We start from the raw sequence: 23,828 nt of genomic DNA on the forward strand, positions 1-23,828 counted from the left end.
AAGGTTTTATTTTTCTAATCCGGAATTCATTATTCCATCTCTTTTTTTTTTTTTTTTTTTAAGTTCTTGTTCTTTCCATCAATTTAAAAAAAAAATGTTATTTTACCAGTGATGTTCTAAAAAAACAATGACATGGCAACAGTAATTCTCTGGGTCCAGCAGCTGAATTGAGGTGATATTCTAGTAGATCTTCAAATGATACCTGCCATTTGTGATTCTACTCGTCTTCACCAGCTTAAAATTTGTAAGGGCAGTGAAAAAATGATGTCTGCTTTACATTTGTGATTTGTGAGAAGATAATTTTGTGGAATACGAAACCCATAGCAACAAGACATTTTGCATTCAGTAGTAGAAAAGTGAGGGCTAGATTTTGATTAGCATTAATGGAAAAAAATTGACTTTATTCGCTCTTTGCTACTTTTACATGTCCTATTCCTTAGTATTAAGATAGTTTAAAATCAAAATAACCCCCGGGCTTTAACACTGGCACTAATATTATTCCTAGCAGCCCAAACCCTAGTTGAAGTTTAAACTGTAACCATAGTCCTAGCCAAAGCTAGTATAAAGCAATCCCTAAAAGAATTCTGGAAGCCAGAGTGCACAGTTTGGGTTATATTGGTAGAATTGTGCCTTATTTGTGTTTTTTCTTTCTTTTTATGCATCTTTGTCCAGGGTCAAGTAACCATTTCAATCTATAAACCGATTGAGGAACTTCCATTTATGTATTCAAGTCATTTAAAAGGCCCTTATTACAGTGTCTTTTGTTGTTTGCAAAGTTTGTATTTAAAAAGATAAACGTATCTGCTGGCCAGGAAAGCTTCAATTAGTAAAACTATGTGGGATGTATATAAAACTGGCCACACCTGTGCAATTTATTTCTTTTTTTAATGATTTGAATCTGTACAAATCACATAGATAACAATTGAGGTACACATATATTACAATCGGCTCATTTTCAGTCTAATCATTTTAGACAGAAAAAAAAAAACAGGCTGTTGTTTCAAATACAACAGTTTTGATCTGACAAAACAAAGACATTTGTAGTGTTTGCGCCATGTTTAGGATGGCTAGATTCTAATTGTGCCATTACATTACAGCATTGGTTATTATTGTTTGTGTATGTGAAAGGTACTGTAACTCAGTTACCTGTACGCCAGTTTTTATTATTATTATTATTATTATTATCTTTGACTTATAAGGCGCCACAAAGGGTCCGCAGCGCCGTACATTACATATACAGAACCAAGACACAACATGATACACAAATATATACAAACACAGGTGACAGGGTAAAGCAAATCAGATTATATCTGACAGATAGTGAAAGGGATAGTAGAAATCAGCAAGAAGAAGGCCGAAGATTAATAAAACAGGGAAAACAGGGCTAGCGAAGCAGGCCAAGAGGTACAGAGGGTGAAGGAACAGTAGAAGGAGCACACAAGGAAAGAGGGCCCTGCTCATGATAGCTAACAACCTAAAGGGAGGGGGAGACACATAAAGGGTGGTACTAACTAGGGGAGAGAGCCAGGACAAGAAAGTTAGGAGGACTGATAGACTTGAATAAAGAAATGAGTCTTAAGGGCACGCTTGAGCCTTTGAGAGTAGATGCTAACCTGATGGAACGTGGAAGATCGTTCCAAATGCCCTCTAGTGTTTACCATACTTGGGGCAGGTGGGCGTGCTGGGCTCCAAAATTGCGTCATTTTGGACCGGTGACGTATTGACGCAAAACGCGTCATTTTACAACAGGAGGCGGGGCCAAATGGTGCGATTCCCGGAGAATCGCAGCAGTTTGGCCCTAATTCTGCCCAATTCTAAGTGGGCAGATGCGGGAGATTGCCACACTCTCCCGGGAGTCCGTGAGACTCACCCGAAATGCGGGAGTCTCCCAGATATTCCGGGAGAGTTGGCAAGTATGGTGTTTACACAGTTACGTTACCGATTGCTTTGTGTTTTCTTTTTAAATTTCACCAGAAATGTAAAAGGAAGTGGAAAACCTTCACATACGACTGCTTATTTTTCAGTTCGAGAATTCCTCTCCTTATCCATAAGTCACGTTACTTTTCTCTATGACGGTGTATGGAAAAGCATTTCCTGTGCGGTGCTTGACCATAAATAGTGTTTGTTCAGAAAGTGTATCCTGGCAGTGGAAACTTCCTTTAGTTGCGAGACTTCACATCCTGCTTTATTTGCTGTCCTTTCTCACTGTAATCATTTACATTAGAAGTTAGAAGTTATTAACACTGCACTACACCTACAAAAATATTTTTCAAAGGTGCCCCCCCCCCCACTAGCTGGAGTCAAGGGGTCTGCTAGGTACAGCTATGTTTCCATTGTTTCAATAAAGCTTACCATTTAAATGACGATGAAGGGTGGTGTGAGCGGAGTACCTATCACTACACACAATTTTGATTGTCTAAAAAACGACCTGGTTGCCTGATAATTATCCTATCGCCTGATGTCTGTTGCGATATTGCAGTGCTTATGGCCAGCATTACTAAATCTTGTCTTGAAGGTCTCTATTGTTGTTTGTATTTATTTATGTATTTTTATGTTTATTGGCTTTTATTTATAAGGTTCCAAAATATTATGCAGCACTGTAAATTGAAATGATCATGATACAAACAAATGACATATAATTACATGAAACAGATGGTAAAGAAGATCTATCCTTGTGGAAACCTAAGAATCAAGAAAATTCTTTGTTTTAAAGTGTCATGAGTCACTTGATACAATAATGAAAAATAAACTAATGGCAAAAATTAAACGTTTCTTATATGAAGCACATAGATAAGATACATTGTTCAGGTTTAGCCTGGCTTTATAATGCAGTTTTGTTAAAAACCAAAAAAAGTTTCAGTATTTCCACCACCTTCTATTAAAAACCACTATAGTCACCCTGACAAATATGAAAAGTGTTTTAAAGTGGTGAAAATATATTGAGAGAAAAAAAATCTTAAATGCACGACCGTTATGCTTGCAGTTACATAGCTGACGATGCCTCATTGTATGAATCCACCAAACTACAACAGTCTCTGCAGTGTCTCTGTTACCTAGTAGACTGCAAATTAATCACAAGATCTATATCTGCAGAATAATGCAAGAAAGCAGAGTACCACTGTCCTAACCAATGTTTGCTTTTGCTGAAGGATAAAGCAACAGGTTGGATAGAATTAGTTACATGTGAACAATGCCTCCGTCCAAGCATGTCACTTCCTCTTTAGCCAGACACAACCTGCTGCCAGGCCTCCCCACCAAATGTACTCATTGCCAGGATTTTTATCCCCTTTAAGTATAAATCAGTATGTGATTTCTTATATTTTATAACTTCTTAATGCACAGGCTTTCATAGACATTAATGGTAAAAATTGGCTTTATTCCCTCTTTACTACTTTTGCTTGTCCTATTTCTTAGTCATTGAAGTAGTTTAAAATCATAATAACCTCTGGCTTTAACACTAGCACAAAGATTATTTTAGCAGCCGAACCCTTAGTTTAAACAGTAATCCTAGTTACAAAGCTGGTATAAAGCAATCCCTAAAAGAATATAGCTTATGCAATTTTGGTTCATTTGTGCTTTTTTTTTTTTGTTGTTGTTATGCCACCTTGAAAAGGTAATAAACTGTAGCCTTGTGATACACCTGGGGGTAAATGTATCAAGCTGAGAGTTTTCCGGCGGGTTTGAAAAGTGGAGATGTTGCCTATAGCAACCAATCATATTTTAGCTATCATTTTGTAGAATGTACTAAATAAATGATAGCTAGAATCTGATTGGCTTTTTTAAACCCGCCGGAAAACTCTCAGCTTGATACATTTACCCCCTGGTTGTGGATCTTTGCCCACGGTCAAGTGACAACTTATGGCTTTTATTGTTTGCTAAGGTTGTATACAGTTGTTGAAGTGGAAATTTAGAAGTGGCGATTTGAAAAATGTAATAGGACTATAAGTGTATGGAATTTGACAGTTTTATAATAGTGGCAGTATGGCATACCCACTTCTACACCCCCACTTCAACCATTGGTTGTATATAAAAAAGATAATCCTATCTGCTGGCCATGACAGCTTTACTTAGTAAAACAATGCGGGGTGCATATAAAGCTTGCCACACTCATGTACTTTTTGTTATTAGAATGAATGATTGGGTTTCTTTACAAATCACATGGATATACAATTGAGGTACACATATTACAATCTGCTTGTTTTAAATCTAATCATTTTAGACAGAAAAAAACAGACAATTGTTTTGCATACAGCAACTTTGATCTGACAAAACAAACATTTGTGCATGTGCACCATTTAAGCACAATTCTAGGAGGGTTAGATTGTAATAGTACCATTGCATTACAGTGTTTGTTATTATCATTGTTGATTTGTAAGGTGCCACAATGGTCCACAACACTGGACAGTGGAGGAAATGGGGCATACATAAAATAGTACAAAAGTGGAAGCTGCTCAAATCAATTTATAGGCCATAACAGGTGCTGAAAGGGTGGGGTTATCCTGCAAGGAACATACACACAACATTTTTTCCCCAGCACACTGCTATAGCCAGCAACAGATCTGCCATTTCTACTGTAGATAAAAATGCAAAAGTCTTTGTTGCACACATTTGCAAATGTATGTTTAAGCCATCCTGCCACGCCAAGGCGCTTTTGCATATAGGATGGTCCTACTCTAAACAATGAGAGTCCCTATATTTGGGCCATACATATGTGTTTTTAAATTGAGAGCTAACTTACCAAAGAGGTACCCCAGAAGCCTCCAAATAGCAATCCAATGTCAGCACTCCCCCTCAGCTACTGACACCAACATGCCTCTCAGACAAATACAAAAGTGGAAGCTGCTCAAATCAATTTATAGGCCATAACAGGTGCTGAAAGGGTGGGGTTATCCTGCAAGGAACATACACACAACATTTTTTCCCCAGCACACTGCTATAGCCAGCAACAGATCTGCCATTTCTACTGTAGATAAAAATGCAAAAGTCTTTGTTGCACACATTTGCAAATGTATGTTTAAGCCATCCTGCCACGCCAAGGCGCTTTTGCATATAGGATGGTCCTACTCTAAACAATGAGAGTCCCTATATTTGGGCCATACATATGTGTTTTTAAATTGAGAGCTAACTTACCAAAGAGGTACCCCAGAAGCCTCCAAATAGCAATCCAATGTCAGCACTCCCCCTCAGCTACTGACACCAACATGCCTCTCAGACAAATACAAAAGTGGAAGCTGCTCAAATCAATTTATAGGCCATAACAGGTGCTGAAAGGGTGGGGTTATCCTGCAAGGAACATACACACAACATTTTTTCCCCAGCACACTGCTATAGCCAGCAACAGATCTGCCATTTCTACTGTAGATAAAAATGCAAAAGTCTTTGTTGCACACATTTGCAAATGTATGTTTAAGCCATCCTGCCACGCCAAGGCGCTTTTGCATATAGGATGGTCCTACTCTAAACAATGAGAGTCCCTATATTTGGGCCATACATATGTGTTTTTAAAAAAATGTTGTGTGTATGTTCCATACATAAAATAGTGGCATACAAGATAGGCAAAATAAATTTATACATGAAAACACAGGGCTGTGAGGAGTGGATGTAGCTCAGAGTGGAGATTGCTACAGATTGTGTGTACCATTGTTCGTAGTATAGGTGTGAGTCGAGTAAGCTCTAATAAAAAGATGGCGGGTGTTTCAGAGAGTGTTTAAAGATTTAAAGGCCATGGGAGAGTCTGATCAGGACTAGTAGGGATTCCATAAATGGGTAGTGGCATGGGAGACTTTTTGTAGGCAGGTTGAGACTGAGTTATCGGAGATCAGGAGAGGAGCATTGTGGCACAGTGGTTAGCATTGTTACCTTACAGCACTGGAGTTATTGGTTCGACTCAAACCAGGGCCCTATCTGTATGAAGTTTGTGCGTTCTCGCGGTGTTTGCATGGGTTTCCTTCAATAAGACATGCCGGTAGGTTAATTGACAAAATGTAACCCTGGGGTGTTTGCCCATGTGGTAGAAAATATAGATTGTAAGCTCCACTGGGGAATGGACTGATATAAATGATTAAATATTCTCTGTAAAGAGCTGAGTAATATGTAGGTGCTATATAAAGAACTGGTAAAATACTCTCCCACATGATCTCATATGGAGATGAAATTTGAAATGTATGAAGGTCTGTCCTGCCGCGGCTATTAAGATGGATTGAGGTGTGAATACATGAATGAGGGCAATGCCAGATAGGAGGAGGTAGTCAAGGTGTGAGATGTGAGAATAAGATGCATCTTGTGTATGAAAAGGACATATTTCAGCACTATTTCAGAAGTTAAGACGGACTGGGAGAGAGACTGGTTGTGAAAAATAAAGCAGTGGTTGGAGTGAAGTAGGACGGTTGGTTAAAAAACTGATACAAACAGAAGAAGCCTAAAGATCTGTGTCCTAGACTCATACTTTGCCTCTGTCTTATGAGTAGCCTGACATCGGGGGGCAGCAAGTTGGGGACTACTGTTCATTTTATTGGATATTAAATGAACTTTTAACTTTTGCCATTTGTAAACAGATTGTACATCACTCAAATCTCTATAGCATTACACTATTGTACATTTCTTCTATTTTCTATGTAAATATGACCCTGTTGAGGGTCTTTTTCATTGGAGACGTATTGAAATCAGATACCTAAGAAAAAGCATCACGCCGAAATATAAGTATTCCCTTTTTAGGAGATGATATTTGCGCTTAAAGGGGTTTCATATTCTTTTTGGTACTCATGTTTATTGGTAAACCGGTGTATATTTATGTTTGAGACCGTTTAGGCTGCATTTATAAGTGAAGCGGTGATAAAGTTTAGCTTCTTATATTAACAGAATGTAACGTGTGTCCAGCTGTACAATCATCTTTGATGTACAGATTCTTTAGAAGATTGCCTGTATACCTAATGTGTTTTAAGAACTGAAACCAGAGAAAAGAAACAAAATAATTAGATTTGGTTAGGATTTATTTTTAGTAAGTAAAAATGAGATATTCCAGACGGAGTTTTCTTTGCAATATAATAAGTCTCAGAGTATAGTTGTGATTTGTTCTATCCATGCCCTTAAGTGTCTGATGACGTCTGTTGTGAAGGTGAATTCATGCTACAGTGGAAGTGAAGATGGTTATCTGTAGGCATTTATCTGTAAATGTGATGTTCTGGAAAGAGAGTGTCTTAAAGATGTTATCGATTGATACGGAGTTCACTTTCTGTAATCTTACCTTAATTAAAATTGTCTTTCCGTTTGTATTTTTTTCCTTATACTGTAGAACAAACAATAATGTTAGTTTAGTATGACATGTTTTGAAATTGAACTACTGTTAAAGTTTGACATTTCTTCTGTCCCATTCTCATAAATTGCAAATGTTAGATTTGATATAACACTGAAGTTTGTAGTTTGTGATATCAGCCTATTTACTCATGGAATAATTTTCATTAGAAATATGGAAGCAGGCAGCGAAGAAGTCCATGTGCAAAATATAGTACAGCTGCCTTTTTTTGTTTATTTAAAAGAAACGGCTCATAAATATTATCATGAAATAGTATTCACTCTCAGCTTTTACCACAAAGCACCTTCACATTGAGCCAGATTATCATAGAAGTTGAGTTTAATGTTTGTAGCAGTTATTGCAGTATAACTACAACTGGTGCACTTAAACTTTCCTTCGTGGCCCCAGTTTGACTCCTGTCTGTGTGTTCTGAAGTTCCTCAGACACTGCGACCCTAAGCTATATGCAGTAGGTACCATTATAGATCAGTTTTCTAGTTAAGTCCAATAACATTCAGCAGTTCCTGGTCTGATATTTGCTCAGACTGCTGTGGATGGCAGCTCTATTGATTTCATAAAATTGATCAATCACAGTAATTTCCCTTGGTAAATGTCTTCTGAACCAGTTCTTCATAGATTAAGAACTCTGCATTGATTATCAGGCGGAAAAGTAATAATTAGCATACATTTTTATTTGCTAATTATAAAACAGATCATCATTGTACTTGTTATAAAGAAGCTTTCTATTTGTTGCCCTATATGGACAGTAGAATGAATATACTGGGTTACTGTTCTGCTTTGTCACATCAAGTCTAATAAATTAAGAATATGTAAATGAAAAACTGCGAACCTGCAAATTCTATGTTGTATGACACTGGTGTCCTCTTTCGAAGTTGATAAAGTGGATCCACAGTGTATTGCAGCACAAGTTTACTAAAACCACTTGCCAAAATGTATCACAGATTGGTTTTACTACTCTGTGATGCAATTTAAACCATATTTACGGAACTGTTTTGCACATCGATGATGTCCATCACTGGGACTCTGCAATCCTGAGTTCTGTCATGAACTTTAGTTCAATTGTATAAGAGTTCCACACTGCACTAGGTGTAGCCAGAATAGGGCAACCAGCTCTAATCTCCAAACTTTTTCATGTACGCTTTGTTTCCGGTGTGAGGGGAAGGCTAAGTATATCCATTGTTTACACCAGGGAGACCAGAGATTAGTCCCCACCATAGCTGCTCCCATAAAGATTGTCTTTTCTTTTTTTTTAATTTGTTAGAAATACTTTCTAACAGTTTGTATAGTAACTGTAACATAAAATGCCCACCCCACTACCATGCCATATATCAACATCATTTGATTTGATCCACAGCACAAAAAACGATTTGGCCACTAATGTGGGGCAAATGATACAGATCTACCAAGCCCCAGAAAACAATTTTTATTGTGCAGATAATGTTAGATACAGTCTGGAGTACATCTAACTAAAAAAACAGTAGTAGTAAGGGGATATAATTTACAAATATGAACCTTTTGGTCTATAACTACAATATATATATTGGCATAAAAAAACCCTTATAACGTTGTAGACGTCTTCAGTGTGGATGTGCATCTTCTTTACACCTAGTGGATTTCAAGTGCATGCCTGTTTCTCAGTCTTTGGAAAAAATCTGTCAAATCAATCTGCACCTAGTTTTGCAGGTTGGCGGATACGCAGGGAGGAAATGGTAAAAACGTAGCTTCAAAGTCCATCCTACTATAACTTTAACACCACCACCATCATTAATATCAAATTTACATTTTTCTTTTAAAATACTGCTCTGTATGGTTTTACATATGTCTTTAATTAATTGGAACCAGATGTCACTCTGTCACTGTGTATGGTTCATGGGTTGCAAATAATATGGAGCTCCTTTACTCCACCAACACAGTTCTTAAAATAGTAGCAGTTGTGGTTACAAAATTAGAGCTAATACTGCTCAGCCATTCCTACAAAGGTGACACGGCCACATGCATCACTGCCTCTTTCTTCTTGCGAGGCCCACGCCACGGCTCGAAGTGTCATCCAAGTGACGCATCGGATGCAGTCACTAGGAGGCGGACTAACATAACGCCAGAGGAGGTGTTTCACTATCATGAGAGTGAGTGGACATCAGGACTTTCTTTATTTTTTTTATTATATTTTTTTTTGAGCTGCAGTGAATGCATGTAGACATATCCAAACAAATCTGTAAAATACAGTACAATGATGCAAACAAAGAACATTCTAATGCCAGTTTATGGGGAAGCAATCATAGGGGCAAGAATGAGGGGGGGGGGGGGGGTAAAGTATGGAGATATATTCAAAGATTCAGGTGAGAAAATGGGTATGTCTGACATGTTGTAAAGAAGGGAAGGGGATGTAGAGGGGAAGAGGAAAGTCGCTGAGGGGTGAGTTGGAAAGGGAAGGAGCAGCCTAATGAGATTATCCAGTGGACATTGGAGGTTCAACTTCATAGAAGCTTGTCCAAGGAGTCCATTTTGAAAGATGGCGGGGGTATTATGCAAGGTGGTCGTGACACTATCCATATGATACATGGACAATTTGCTTTATATGGAAGAAGGCGGCAAGACATTTTTCCATTAAGCTGCTATAAGACTTTTTCCGCATTAAAAATGTGTCTGATTAGTTTCCCTGTGGGGAAAAGGGTATCATGGATAGGTCTGGCCAATAGTGAGCATAGCGCTGAGTCTGGCATATGGACATCGGTTATGGATTCAATGAGAGAGTAAACCTTCTGCCAATGTGGAAGTAGTTCTGGGCAGGACCACCAAATATGAAGCAGGGTACCTCACTAGCCACAGGCTCACCAACAAACATCCGAGTCATCAGAGAAGATTCACCAAATGTGGTTGGGAACCCTGTATCTTCTGTAGAAAATCTTGTAAGAATTATCTTTCAGTCAAACAGATATCGAAGACTTAGCTAAGTTGATCTTCATTTTGGACAACTCCTTAGTATAATCGCTGAAGGTCTGATTCGATGTGTGTCGTAGGTTGCCATAAAACACATTAAGTAAGATGCATTGCTTGATAATATTTTTGTAAATTGGGGACAACTAAACCCCAGGCTTATTATGTGTGTCCCTTTTGCACATTTAAAGATGGTCTCTTACTTTGGTCGAATTCATGTTAGAAATGTGTCTTCCTACAGAAGTGCAACTGCATCCCATTATAAATAGAACTCAAATTTGTTAGAGGATTCAAGGTCCTTTTGAACGGGGGGAGATTTCTGCACTTCTATATAATATTAGGTGAGATTTTTACCTAATCTGCACTTGGCAAATAATACCAGTCAGACCGTTTAAATGTTTGCACTTCCACAGAGACCTCCACCTTGGCCTGCAAATCCATATGTTTAGCATGTAAAACGTGGAGTGCATCATCAGACCTAAGCATGTGACATCACCCAAAAATGTTGTGCTCTACTTTTGTGAATGATCCTTAATGTATGTAACCCATATTCTTTAACAGACAACCAGACGTCCCTGTTTTATCCTGGAATTTGAGTACTGTCTCTAGGAAGTTAAAACTGGTTTTCATACATATCAGTTTTATGCAATATTTTATACAATACATATTATATCGCCTCTATTGTGTGTTAGTGCTGAGGTTATTGTTGGAATCTACAGAGTAAGGAAAAAGTACATACAGTGGTCGGTCAGCCAAACATCTTTACAAAGCTAATACATTACTCATTCCTGACAATTTTCTATTTTGTATGAAAGGTAATCTATATTATTATGCTTTACCTTATTTGCATTTTATTCTGTTCTTTAAAATGAACATCTATAATAAAGTGGCTGATACAAAACAAGAAAAGAGATCTTTCAGGTACAAAGATTAAAGTGATGGAAAATAAAAGGCAAATAAACCTGACCATTACATTGATGGATTTGTGTAAACATAGCAAGGGATACATAGCCAGGATTGTTTTAGCGGCATTTTATTGCAATTCAGTTACAGAAGCCGTAGAAAACTAATGTTTGAAGCTTGGTTTTAAGCTCACTGTAAAGTTGAACTCAAAAGATTAATTTTGTAAATGAAGTAGTGTACTGGTTCATGTAGCATCCCTGTAATCACTGGGCAACTTGTTTTGTGTTCAGGGCCAAGGACTCAAGCAGATGAAAAGGAGGTGCTACAATGTTATTTTTAGGAATGACAAGTCTACTTCACTTTATCCAATGTCGCATTTGTTCCTGTCCAGCTTTCCCATGGGTTTTTAACCTCTTGCTACAATTCTCCTATGTAACAGGAAATAGGTGGAGAGGAACAAACAAAAAGTCAGCATATCAGTCGCACACATAGTGGACTGGGATTTAGGGCAGCGTCCTACTGTTACCAGATCCAGCACTCAGCTGACATACTGATACATGAAACTTGTGTTCTTAGATATTGGATTTGTTTAAACTGGTGCAAAATATATTATGACTCTTAAGTGAATGCCATGTCCTGGGACTGTGGATTTAAGTACTTATTTGCTCTTTCCCCAACCCTCAAGGCCGGGGTTATGTGCAAGCTGCATGGACGAGAAGATTTCAGACGCATCGATTTTGTACAGAAGCTGGCCCGTGACAATCAGATCCTGCCATCAGCGGCTAAGCTACCTGACAAGAAGCCACAAGTAGGTCTTTGTAGCAGCTTTGCTTATTGAATACTTATACAGATAAATGTATACAAGCTTCGTGCATGAATGCAGATTTTTTTACCCTATGAAAATAACCGTTGTTCACAGGTATTTTTACCTAAAGCAAAACAGCTGACTTACTTTCTTGACTTTGGGGGGAAAACTATGGTTTTAAGTGCATGCTTTTTCACTAAGTAAAATAAGTCACTGATGGAAAAGATTTCTCCCTCTCAGGTGATGAGGGCTAAGAAAATTATTGATTTATTTTAATGCACTTGAGTCTTCTGACATAATCCTGCAAGAAGTGTTGTCAGCTGCACTAGTGTTGTAGATTCCAGTTACACCAGACCTGTCCCTCTAAGTTGCCCTTTGCGGTTTTGGGTATGCTGAGGATGAACGTTCTTACTCCACAACACACACAATGTTGTGACTTAAAAGACAATAAATAATTGATATAATTGACACTAATGGAGAATAGTTTACTGCTGATTTATTGTATCTTTTTTTCTGAAAGTAATTTTCCACAGATGCCACTTTTGTAGAAATTTTTTGTCAATGTCATATATTGTGTGTTTATGTTCCACAGCTTTATGATGTTGTTGCTTGGCCTGTATGGCGGCAGGCAAAAATATGTGGATGTGTCTAGGAAAATATATGCATAAAATATTGTTATCCTAAATCCATCCATCTAAATTTTGTTATAAGCTTCAGAATGCCACATGAGCAGTTAAATACAGTTTTACAACTGAGTGTATTGTAAATTACATCACATATGGCTAAAGGTACATTTTGATGTTAAGAAGTCATGTAACCACGCTTTTTAAACCTTTTCTCCTTTACATTTCGAAATGAGAAGTGATTTACACGCTGTGTAAATGGACTAATGTGGATGTCTTTTCAAAGTAGATATTAATACAGATATGCAAATGGATACACACCACAGTGGTGACCCAGAATATGCTGTTGTCATAACACAACGATAATTTATTGGCCTAGCGAAACCGTTATCGCCACTCGGCAGGAGGGCTGGACATCAGGACTAATGATTCATGTAGTCGCTGAACGGCCTTATTGCTTCATCACATGACGGGGTCCTCTTAGTGTGGTCAGAAGATGAACGCACACACACACTGATAGTGATCTGCGGTCATCTTCCGAGTGCTCTTATCACTATCTTCGATATTGAGACCATTGATTATGATGTGTTTATTATCATCATCGCAGTTATTTTCTGACCATGCATGCTGCGATCTTGAGCCAGTTGCCCAATATCGGCTGCGATCTTGCAGTGCGTGTAGCCAGCAATGCATTTGCTTGACCCAAAATCACCTGAATTTCTCTAGGTAGTTCTAAACATGTGCTCAATCTAGTCATCCGTTCAGTGATGGAGATTTTGGGAAGACTACTACATGCATCCCTAAGAGGATATAACCTAATTTTTAAATGTATCCATAGAGAGATTCTGTTATCTTCGGAACAGAGATTATGTAGTTATAATAACAGTAGTTTACTTCTAAATGTATCCAGTAAAAATCTCTTTAAACTAATTGTTTACTGGGCAGTGCTGTCTCCACTGCTGTCTGTACTGTTACACATAGGCGTTCCCTTCTCTAGTCTAGTGGACAGAGCAGTACAGTACAGCAGGTGGAGGTGGCATTGGAGAGGCAGAGCAGCGCCATGCTGCCCACTGGTTAGCTCTTCTTCTCAGGTGCTATCTTAGGTGAACAGAGGTGGGGGGATATTTTTTGTAATTAGGCTCCTCTTACTACCTAATTCATTAAATAAACTTTGTCCAAAAGACAGGTCCTTTATAAAGATTCTTTTAAAAACTATTGTCTTACAATTCCAACACAAGTGACATAGTTATCTTTCTTAATGTGGTTTTATACTTTATACATTGTCTTTTCATCCCCCGTGTGTGTGTGTGTGTGTGTGTGTGTAGCTACTTATTAGCCCATCAGCTCCTGCCAATGGGAGCCATTTATCAAGAACATTCAGTGGTTTTAAGACTAGTGCTGGGAGACTGCTCCATATTAGGTTACACAGCACCTGCTATGAAATATGTTATATATTGATAGTGTCTTGCATGTCTTCCTATGTACATTTCCTTCCTATCACGAGTACATGATTTGAGCTGTGTTTTTGAGAGATAACAGTTTTGGCCTTGCTGTGATTAATGCCCAGCTCTATGTCTCTCATTCATTCTTTGAGGCAGAGATGAAGTCTTGGCACATTCCCATCTCAGTCCAGACACCATTGATAGAAAAGCCTTGTTCATTCGTTTTGCCATTATTGAAACATTCAACATTCTGTTTAACATCCTTTTTCTGCTGAAAAGACTTTTTTTTATAGAAGCATGTTTAAAGCATTAATCATCAATACACTGATGTAAATATGTCCTTGTGAGCGTTGCTGAAAGTTTTTATTTTTTCTATGAATTTTCTGATGGAGGGTGGGGTGGGGGCTTATTTGTCAGCTTGATATTTGATCAAACAAATGCTTCTTTGTTTTCACACTTATTGCCGGGATGAACTGCATCATTTTTGTATATTTCTTGTTTTTAAATAATGAAAGAGAGACAAAAATAACTTCTATAACTGTCTGGTAGTCCGTTTCTGTCTACTGGGCTTAACATCTACTTTTGGCTACATATGTTTCATGTATTAACTATAACCTAATGTAAACTGAGGTTTCACATGATACATGTCATCCTCTGTAAAGTGCTGCGATGTTTGCTGTTGCTGTGTTAATAAATAAATCTCCTGGTTTCTTCAAGTATACTTGTTTGATGTGAAGATATTAGAGAAAATGTTCTTTATTTACTGTATTGACAGCAGTGGAAATAAGCATGATACAGTACCTTTTATTGTTTGAGTAATATGTATCTTTTATAGGGAAAAGTAGATGGATGCACAAGGAGCTCTGTATAGAGGAATACTAATGCTATCCAGTCAGCGTTGTTGATACATTTGCTCTGAGCAATTTTTACACAGTGGTCAGCCAGATAGATAGATAGAGATATATATATATATATATATATATATATATATATATATATATATATATATATATATATATATATATATATATATATATATATTTGTTTAATAAACAAAGGTACTGTGATATTAACAGAGAAAGAAATGGGGAGACCAAATACTGTTGTTAATTTCAACTTATGTTTGTAGGAAACTGAGTTATTTTATTATTTCTTTATTTATTTGGAAACTTTGTATGTTTTATATACAAATGTGGAACTGGAAGTCCAAGTCCAGTCTTCCAGCTCCAGTGCACATATGCAGGTTGGCATGCCGGCACATGCATGCACAGGGGGACTCTGCACTGGCCAGGCAAGCAGTAAGACTCCTCTTACCGCTGCCAACCAGTATCACCTGTGAGCGGAGCATTGCTTAGCTGTCACGGCAACCTTTTTTGATAAATTGTCCGATAGAAGAATTTCAATTGCTGTGATAAACAGCAACAGGAAATCTTCAAAATCACAGGGTCCTGATAAATTGGGAAAAGTCTAACACACAAGGCTCCATTTTAGTTAGCAACCATTTAACCTATGCGTGTGTTTTTGGACTATGGAAGGAAACAGGAGCACTTTGATGAAACACAGGGAGAACACACAAACTCCACAGAGATAGGGTTTTGGTTGGAATGAAGCTCATGACCCCAGTGCTGTGATGCAGCAGCTGCAGTGTCAGGTAACAAAATGGTTAGGCATATTCCTGCCAAAATGTCATAGTCTTGCTTTCCCGTTGTCTCTGAATAAATGATTTGTATCCAAAAGATAATGTCACTGTAAGACTCTTATTCCTTCCTCTGAATATCCCATAAATATGTATTATTTTATGAGACACTGCAGTAAAATGTAAGGTCTAGCGAGCATGTCCCCTCATCTTCTTATTCATTGTATGTTCCTGTATTGCATTATGGGGTATACTGTAAATCCACCGTTTTATGAAGTTCTGCAGAATATGTTGGCGCTGTATTTATGAATGATTTTGTTGCTGTCTTCCAGGTCAGTGTCAAAAGCCTGTTAGATAAGTTAAATAAATCACATTTCCAGCCAGCAATGCTTATCTACACCAGTACAGAAATTGTTTTCTTTACCAGGATATGAGGTTCAAGTTATTATGTGAACTCTGGAGTGCAGTGCAGCTGTCACATTTTGCATGCATTGAAACTAGCAAATGGCTGGGTTTTTCCTTCCAACAGGGGTTGTAGTAAATAAATATACAACATGGGTTTTACATCACCCTCATGTACCCAGTCTTTGTCTGTAAATACTATATATTCTGTAAGCCAGACTAGCTTAAATCAGTGCAACTTAAAGGATTCACAGAATCTGAAGAGTCCCCAACAACTTAATTAGTCCAATTTTTTTTTAAAACACAGTGAAAAATGGATGAAGTTAATAGATATAGATATAGATATATATATATATATATATATATATATATATATATATATATATAATCTACTATATAAATGCCTAGTGGCGTATGTGGAAAAAAAAAACCCAAGCTGCAGAGCCACCTATATATTTCTTGAAGGAGAAGTGACAGTTGGGAGTGGTCGGTGGTTGCCGGGGGTGACAGTGGGGAGTTTTTGACACCTTAAGTAGCTTGATGAAGGATGTGGCGATGAAGATGAAGGATGAGGTTATGGAAAAAAATGATGAGGTGGTGACATGTGGACAAAACCACGTTAAAAAAGGGCGCTTACATCGGGAAGTAACGCTCTTCCCCTGAGGAGGACTGGGCTAGGCCCAAATGCATGACAAGAACCTTTTTAACACCTTAAGTAGCTTGATTTGACTAGAATGCATGAGTATCATGCATGGGTTAACTTGTGTGTGTGTATGTGTATATATATGTGTGTGTGTGTGTATATATGTGTATGTATATATGTGTATATATGTGTATATATACATATATATATATATATAGTGACATCTATACAGTCTGATACTGGACACATACATTTTGCTCATCGTCTTTTGTGTCACATAAGCTGCTATTAAGACTTTTTTTTGCTGCTTTACAGGAATTTTTTAAGTGTTTTGTTTTCTTCCTATTTAAATTTGAGAAGAAAAAGCTATGCAGAAAAAAAGCAAAGAGAAAGGAGACAAAGTGTAGCAGAAAATAAAGTGACACAAAAGCAAAATGCTTGTGTGTCCAGTCTCTTCTGGCTTGGGGAAAGATCTGCTTGGCTGATGCATCATGTATTTCTCATAGCTGATTTGTAATGGTAACCACCACCCAAATAAGAGTGGCAGAGGAGGAAAGTGTATGCGTAGACACATATTGGAGGACATTTCTGAACAAATAGTGGTGTTGTGCTTAACAACTAATCAGATATTGGCTTACACTAGAACAGTTACAATCTAGTAGCTATGGGGAACGCAATCTTTTTTTTTTTTTTTTTTTAAAGTGCACAGGTTTTTAAAAAAAAAAAAAAGTCCTAAATAAGCTTAATATTTCAGTTCAGGTTAAGTACAGTGGATGGGAGCTGCCAATTATGCTGTCGACAATCACAGATTGTCATTCCAACGCTATTCTTAGGCTTTTGCTATTTTATTGATTTCTTGGAAATGCTTATTATAACAATGTGGCTTTACCAACTGTACCTCTGGGAGTAGAGTCATTGTCATTACCTAGAGCAGCAGGAGAAATAGTTCTTGCTAAGCAGGGGGTCTTGGATAATAATACATCTGAACAGGACAATAAAATGTTACACATATAGAGAATTCCTTCTTGCTTGTGCAGAAGGAAGGTTTCAATTTTTAGATATTGCGCAATTTGTAAGGTTAGTTGAGAAATATAATTTTGCCGGCCTGTTTTGGCACATTGTCCTTTATCATGGCTCATTTACCATGTAATCACTGCACCACTTAGAAGCACTCGGGTGAAAAAACGTGCCCTTGACTTGTTAGGGGCTGTAATTGCCTGCATCATTGCTAGGTTAAGGGAATCTGCAAAGAGAACCCTTATGTGCTCTCTGAAGAGATGACTATCTGTGACTGTAAAAGATCTGTTCTATACATTGCTGACGTTGGCTTGTTTCCTTCCCCTGTAACATAAACACATACAGACTGAACAAAGCTAGTTTATATTTTTCAACCAGAATAATTTCTAAAGACAGCACATGTGGTTTTACATGGGAAACGATTATTTTGAAAATAGTCAGGGCTCATTTACAAACTGCAGAAGTGCAAAACTGCACAAAATATTTCATGTGCCTACTTTTGTGCAGATGCACTCAGATTTATGACCAAGTTGGCAGCATTTTCTTCCCACAAGATTTGATATTTCTGCCACCTTGGTGCTGTACATCTGGCCTAATGTTATACTGCAAATGGGTATGTGTTGTGCTTCTGTGAGAAAACATATTTCCAGGTTACTTGCCCAGTAATTTACAGGAGACTCCCAAATTCCAGATAGGTCTCCCGGTCTCCTGGGAGAGCTGGCCATTCTCCCACATCCTGTCCACTTCCTAGTGAAGTAGGCAGGATGGAGGCCTCCATGAACCCCACCCCCCACCCCGATGTCATGGCTGGGTCAGAGGTCTCTCTCCTCTGATAAATTGCATTTCAGGTGGCAGAAGGACTGGCTCAGATGGCTGGGTTTCCAGCACTTCTCAAAGTAGCATTATTGTCACTTGGCTCTAATGCATTCCTATTGCCAGATTTTTACAGGTTGTGCAGAATCCGTTTTGTGTGGCATGATAGAAAAGCTAGTATCCCAGACCTATGCAGTAATCATGAATCAGTTATACTATATATGCAAGTCCAATTCTTTCATACAAATTAGGTGAACCAAGTTGGAACATTTTGCTACTGTCTTAGGATGGACTTTAACCTTGTTCTGAAACATGGCTTCTGATACATACCCTATGATGATTCTTATTCTAAAAGTTGTGTTGAGTCTAAACTTAAAATAGTCCACTTTCACATTTGGATTTTTTTCCTTGCTTGAGTTTCCCACTTTTAACCTGGACTAGATGTTTGTGCCATCTGACCCCATAATAGGGCAGGCCACCTTCACTCTATATTATGTATTTGCTCCTTGAAAGAACTAGACTAAATTAAAAAGTTTGGTTCTCATCTGCATGACTTCTGCTGCTACTCCCAGTTAAACACTTTGGGGCTTATGCTGAGTTAGACCTATGTATGTTTAAAAAAAAAAATACTCCTCTGAAGATGCATCGAGCTCTGCTCCAATCGCAGATGCACCAGGTAAAATCCATGCGTACATCAAATACACTCAATTTTTTTAACATTTGTTTTAATAATGAAAAACGCATTCGCTATTAGATTTGATATGGGTTTGTACAGCGCTGAGTAATATGTTGGTGGTAATAATAAGTAAAAATACCTCTTTGGTACAGCAGGTATAATCTTCTTTCTCATATGCAAATGAAAGTAGCAAAAATTTAATTCTAACATCACGCAATCATATAGGCACTGTCAGTGAAGAAAGCATCAGCTTCAGAGACAAATCCGCACTCAGCCAATCAGAAGTGGCTAGCTAGTGCTGGTAACCATCACTATCATTGGTGTGCACCGTCTCTGATACCCACAAGTGATACAGCTACTGACAGTCGCATAAGCTTCTCCGTGTGGATCTGCCTCACTTTGCATTTGCGCGAATATGCCCTTCCTGTAAGCAGTCTACATTTGCATACGCCTTTTTTGCATACACCCTTCTTTTTTTTTTGTGGGCATGTGTAGTACAAATTTGCATATTATAAGCTAAGCAAACGGACGTACACACAACTCTGCATGAGTCCCTTTCTTCCTATTTGAGCAACTATGTCCCTCCCTACTGCACCTACCTCCTGCCACAGTTCCACCACTTGATTCTGGCCCCTATTGAAGATCTAAAAGTTCATTACAGAGTGGGAGAGTGAGACCTTCACAATGCTTTCTATGCCGATTAGAATGTGATCAAAAGCCAATGGAGGTCATGTTTACAAATCCATTAAATCCATCTCGGTAGAATCCTGGGTAGTACTCTTTTGTTGCACCCTGTTATCATACAGAAACGCTGGTGTCAGATGGAAAAACATGGCATTCTGATGCACCCTTCAGTACATAGGAAACTTTGTTTTCTTGTCACATGAGAAGCATTTTCTTCTTTTAAAGTATTCTCATCGCCTATAATGAGGAAGACCATTTTGTGGGCTGAACCAATATTTAAGAACTGGATACATCCCTAAGGCATAGGGTGCAGAGTCACTAGTTCCTGGTGAATGGATAGATTAAATATGGGTCTCACCCACAAACTGATTGCCTTCGATGTATGTAGGTGATGGATAACGATTAAGTAAAGGATCCTATTAATGTGACCCCTAGTGTTATGTTTTGGTGAGCCTTGGTATGTGTCTGTATGGCTTTGTTGTAGTTTCAGCACACCCTCCCAATCCAACACCCTTCGCCCTCCTCTTCTGTTATGTCCTGTTGATTCTTGTTTCTCTCTATGCTTTTTTATATGGAAAATGTTGCAAAATTCATAAATAAAACATACAGAAAAGTGATCCATCCTCCTTGCTATATATGTTGGCATTTTGCTTAGTCAGTGAGAGTGCTTATGGCGTGACCCTTACAAAGGCCACAGTACTTGGCAGCAACTCCTACGTGTTCTCACCATTTCCTGGAAGACTGAGCACATTTGTTTCCTCTTCCCACCCTTTTCCTCTAGCACCTTTTGTTAACTGTTAAATCTTATCTCCATGCACATCATAGGGACTTGCCATAAAAATGGGTTTGGAGTTAAACTACTTTTATCTTAACAGCCAAAAAGTATCCTGAATGAAGGTTATATCACATTCGGAAACATATGGGTACATGTTCTGTGTAAGAAGTTCCTTATATCTAAAAAAAAACAAATCCAATAAATAGAAATATATGTGAAATTTATTTGTGCTTTTATATAGTGAATAGACATGGACAAGTCACTCATAAGCCAGTCAGTTGGAGTGATAGTCCTTGGCACTGTTGCTGCACCATGGCCTTATGTATGTAAAATAAAAGGTTGTGGTTGGTGCTCTTCATGTGATCAACAGTGCCACCCAGTGTCCAAATGAACATGTAAAATGGTTTTCATTAAAAAAATTTCCTTTTTAAAAAATTTTATTGAAGGATCTCCTCCTTAAATATGGAATTGCTCCTTGTTTTACTCATCAAGAAAAGCTCTATAATACTGTGTTTTTTAAAAAAAGTATTTTGTTCGGTATATCGCCACAGAATACCACATTTTCAATATTTCAACATACTCTTATAGTCTAGCATAGACATCAGGGGGTAAATGTATCAAACTGAGAGTTGTCCGGACGAGTTTGAAAAGTGGAGATGTTGCCTATAGCAACCAATCAGATTCTAGCTATCATTTTTTAGAATGTACTAAATAAATGACAGCTAGAATCTGATTGGTTTTTCAAACCTGACGGAAAACTCTCAGCTTGATACATTTACCCCCAGGTGTTCCTGGGCCCTAAATATTAGTAGGTTCAGGCTTGGAAGTAGTAAACCTATCCTGCCCGGGCTGCACATGTGTATATGAATCTCAGTGTATTGTGGTGAAACAGGCTATATCTGTTTTCAGTGGTAACTTGAATCGGCGCTGACTATTTTACCAGTATTAATGTTTTACAGAATGTTGTAGGTGGGGAGTAGGGTGGAATCAGAATGTCAGGGGTGACTAGATTCAGTGATCAGTCAGCTAACTGAGAAAGTTCTCAGTTTCTACTAAGTACCTCACGGAAGTATATGATGAAGTGTTTGCTTTAATATTCCCTGCCACTCCAGGTCTTTCTGCCAATGCCCACTTGCCTGAGCTCCTGTAGTTTGCATGAGTTCCTCTGAGCAGTATAAGAGGAACTCCTTGATTATAAGATAGTTATTAGTGTGTATGTGCAACAGAATGTGTAATTGGAATCTAGCATGCTGCATGGTATGTCAACCGTCTTCCACATTCAGAGCTCTCTTACACAAAAAGAGCACTATTTGACCATATTTTGAGGTTGGAGAGCAATGATGTTTCCCAGGAGTGAATCGTGCCATGAAGGCCAATGAGTGTGCAGGAAGATGAGGTTGGTCAGTGGTGTCAAACGCAGCAGAGGATAAGCATGTAGATGTGACTTTAGTGAGTATAGTCTCTGTGGAGTGAAAGGGACAGAAACCCAGTTGGAAAAGGTCATGGACGGAGTAATAGGAAAGATAGCTTATAAGGCAGTTATAAACCCGCCACTTAAGTAGTTTGTAGGCGAATGAGAGGACAGAAATCATGTGGTAGTTTGAGAGAGAGAGACTTTTTGAGGATAGCGGAGTATACAACCATCATTGCTTTCTATAGACCCACTACTCATTTTTTCCAATTGCAGTTTGGTCAAGTATGTTGTATGTGGCACTTGGCGTCAAGTATTAAGTTTCTATTTTCCTATAGATTGTAACCTTGTGACCCTCCTATATTTTTGCCTGCTTGTTAATAAACACTTATTTTGTTACTGTTTTTGTAAAGCATTGCAGAGGGTATACTGATGCTATATAAATAAATGTTAATAATAATAATAACACACACTCAACCGCTTCACACCGCTCAAAACCAACACACCAATAATAACACAGACTTCGCCTATACCTATAGATTGCTTCTTATGTGCCTTCCAGGAACTACCAAAGTCTCCCTCGGGTCAGGCTCCGGTGGGTGAAGTGGGAAACAAATTTATAATGTGAGCACAGCAAGTGTAGATGTATCCAATTTCCAAGGTTGTAATAAATGGTTGTCCAGACCATCTCTTTTGATAAACTTTATTTACATCTTCCAGCTTAGCACACCAGCACAATTCATTTAGCTACTTTGGGCAATATGTTTGCTGAACAGAAGAGCTGCAGCGGGACTGTCACTCTGTCACCTCTCTGCCCTTCTCTGCACAGCTGCAGTCACAACAGTCCACTCACATGTACTCGATACTGTCATGCTTCTTGTCATCCCTGGCTACACTTGGGGTATTAGGTAGTGCTGTCTCCAGCCTCAAAATAGTCTCTCAATGCAAACTCTAACCCTTTCACTACAAGACTTGCAGGCAGGACAGGTTAGCAACTTTTTGATAGTCACACCCATGGTGTGAAATATTTTCCCGGGACATTTTGCTGCTCGAGATACTTCCTCTGTGAACGTTGGATGTTAAAAATTACTTTTTACTTTTTGTATTTTAAATACTACTTTTCAATAATTTATATCTAAAAAATAAGAATATATGGTAAAAATTGCATTAAAAATGCAAAAAAGGAATTTAATTGTGAAATTGGTCTATGCTGAAAGATAGGGACATTTTCAGGGATACATTTTTAAAGCCTGGGAGTGTCCGTGGAAATTAGGCAGCAAGGATGTATAAGGAATGATTTGCATGTCTGTCTGCAATTATTTTAATGAGGGTTAAGGAGCCTATTTAGACTGATTTTCTATCACTGTAATCTATCAATAAAATACCAGAGCAGCTCAGTGACTCTGGCCCGGATCTGTGAGTGTTAACTTGCTTCTTCACCAGGCCAGACTCAGGATATATGAGCATGCATAACTTTGGCTTTCAGGTCCACTTAGTGGACAAAAAAATAATTGTTAGAAATAGTTTAAAAAAAATAAGTAAAATTTTTTTTTTTACATCTTTACTCGTGGGAAAAAATTCTTTATTCAAACAATAAAGCCTTTCTCTATGATTTTTCAAATAGTTTTCCCCCTGCAAAGCAGGGTGGTGATACCATCTCCGGCGAGACCCGGTGAATCTTATCACCGGTGCCGATTAACGCCGGCAGTCAGAGACCACCGTTTGGCAGTATCCCCTTGATGAATAAGGCAAG

At 38.2% G+C, this 23,828-nt stretch overlaps 1 protein-coding gene across 1 annotated transcript in view; it reads left to right on the plus strand.

Moving 5' to 3' along the window:
• Nucleotides 1-23,828, plus strand: part of RAPGEF5 (Rap guanine nucleotide exchange factor 5) — a 178,221-nt gene that overhangs the window by 96,125 nt on the left and 58,268 nt on the right. Inside the window, exon 10 of the mRNA XM_075212192.1 lies at nt 11,834-11,956. Coding sequence (XP_075068293.1) covers nt 11,834-11,956 — 123 coding nt within the window. The remainder of the gene's footprint in view (nt 1-11,833; nt 11,957-23,828) is intronic.

The sequence above is a fragment of the Mixophyes fleayi genome, chromosome 5 (assembly GCF_038048845.1).
Source record: "Mixophyes fleayi isolate aMixFle1 chromosome 5, aMixFle1.hap1, whole genome shotgun sequence".
Lineage (NCBI taxonomy): Eukaryota > Metazoa > Chordata > Amphibia > Anura > Limnodynastidae > Mixophyes > Mixophyes fleayi.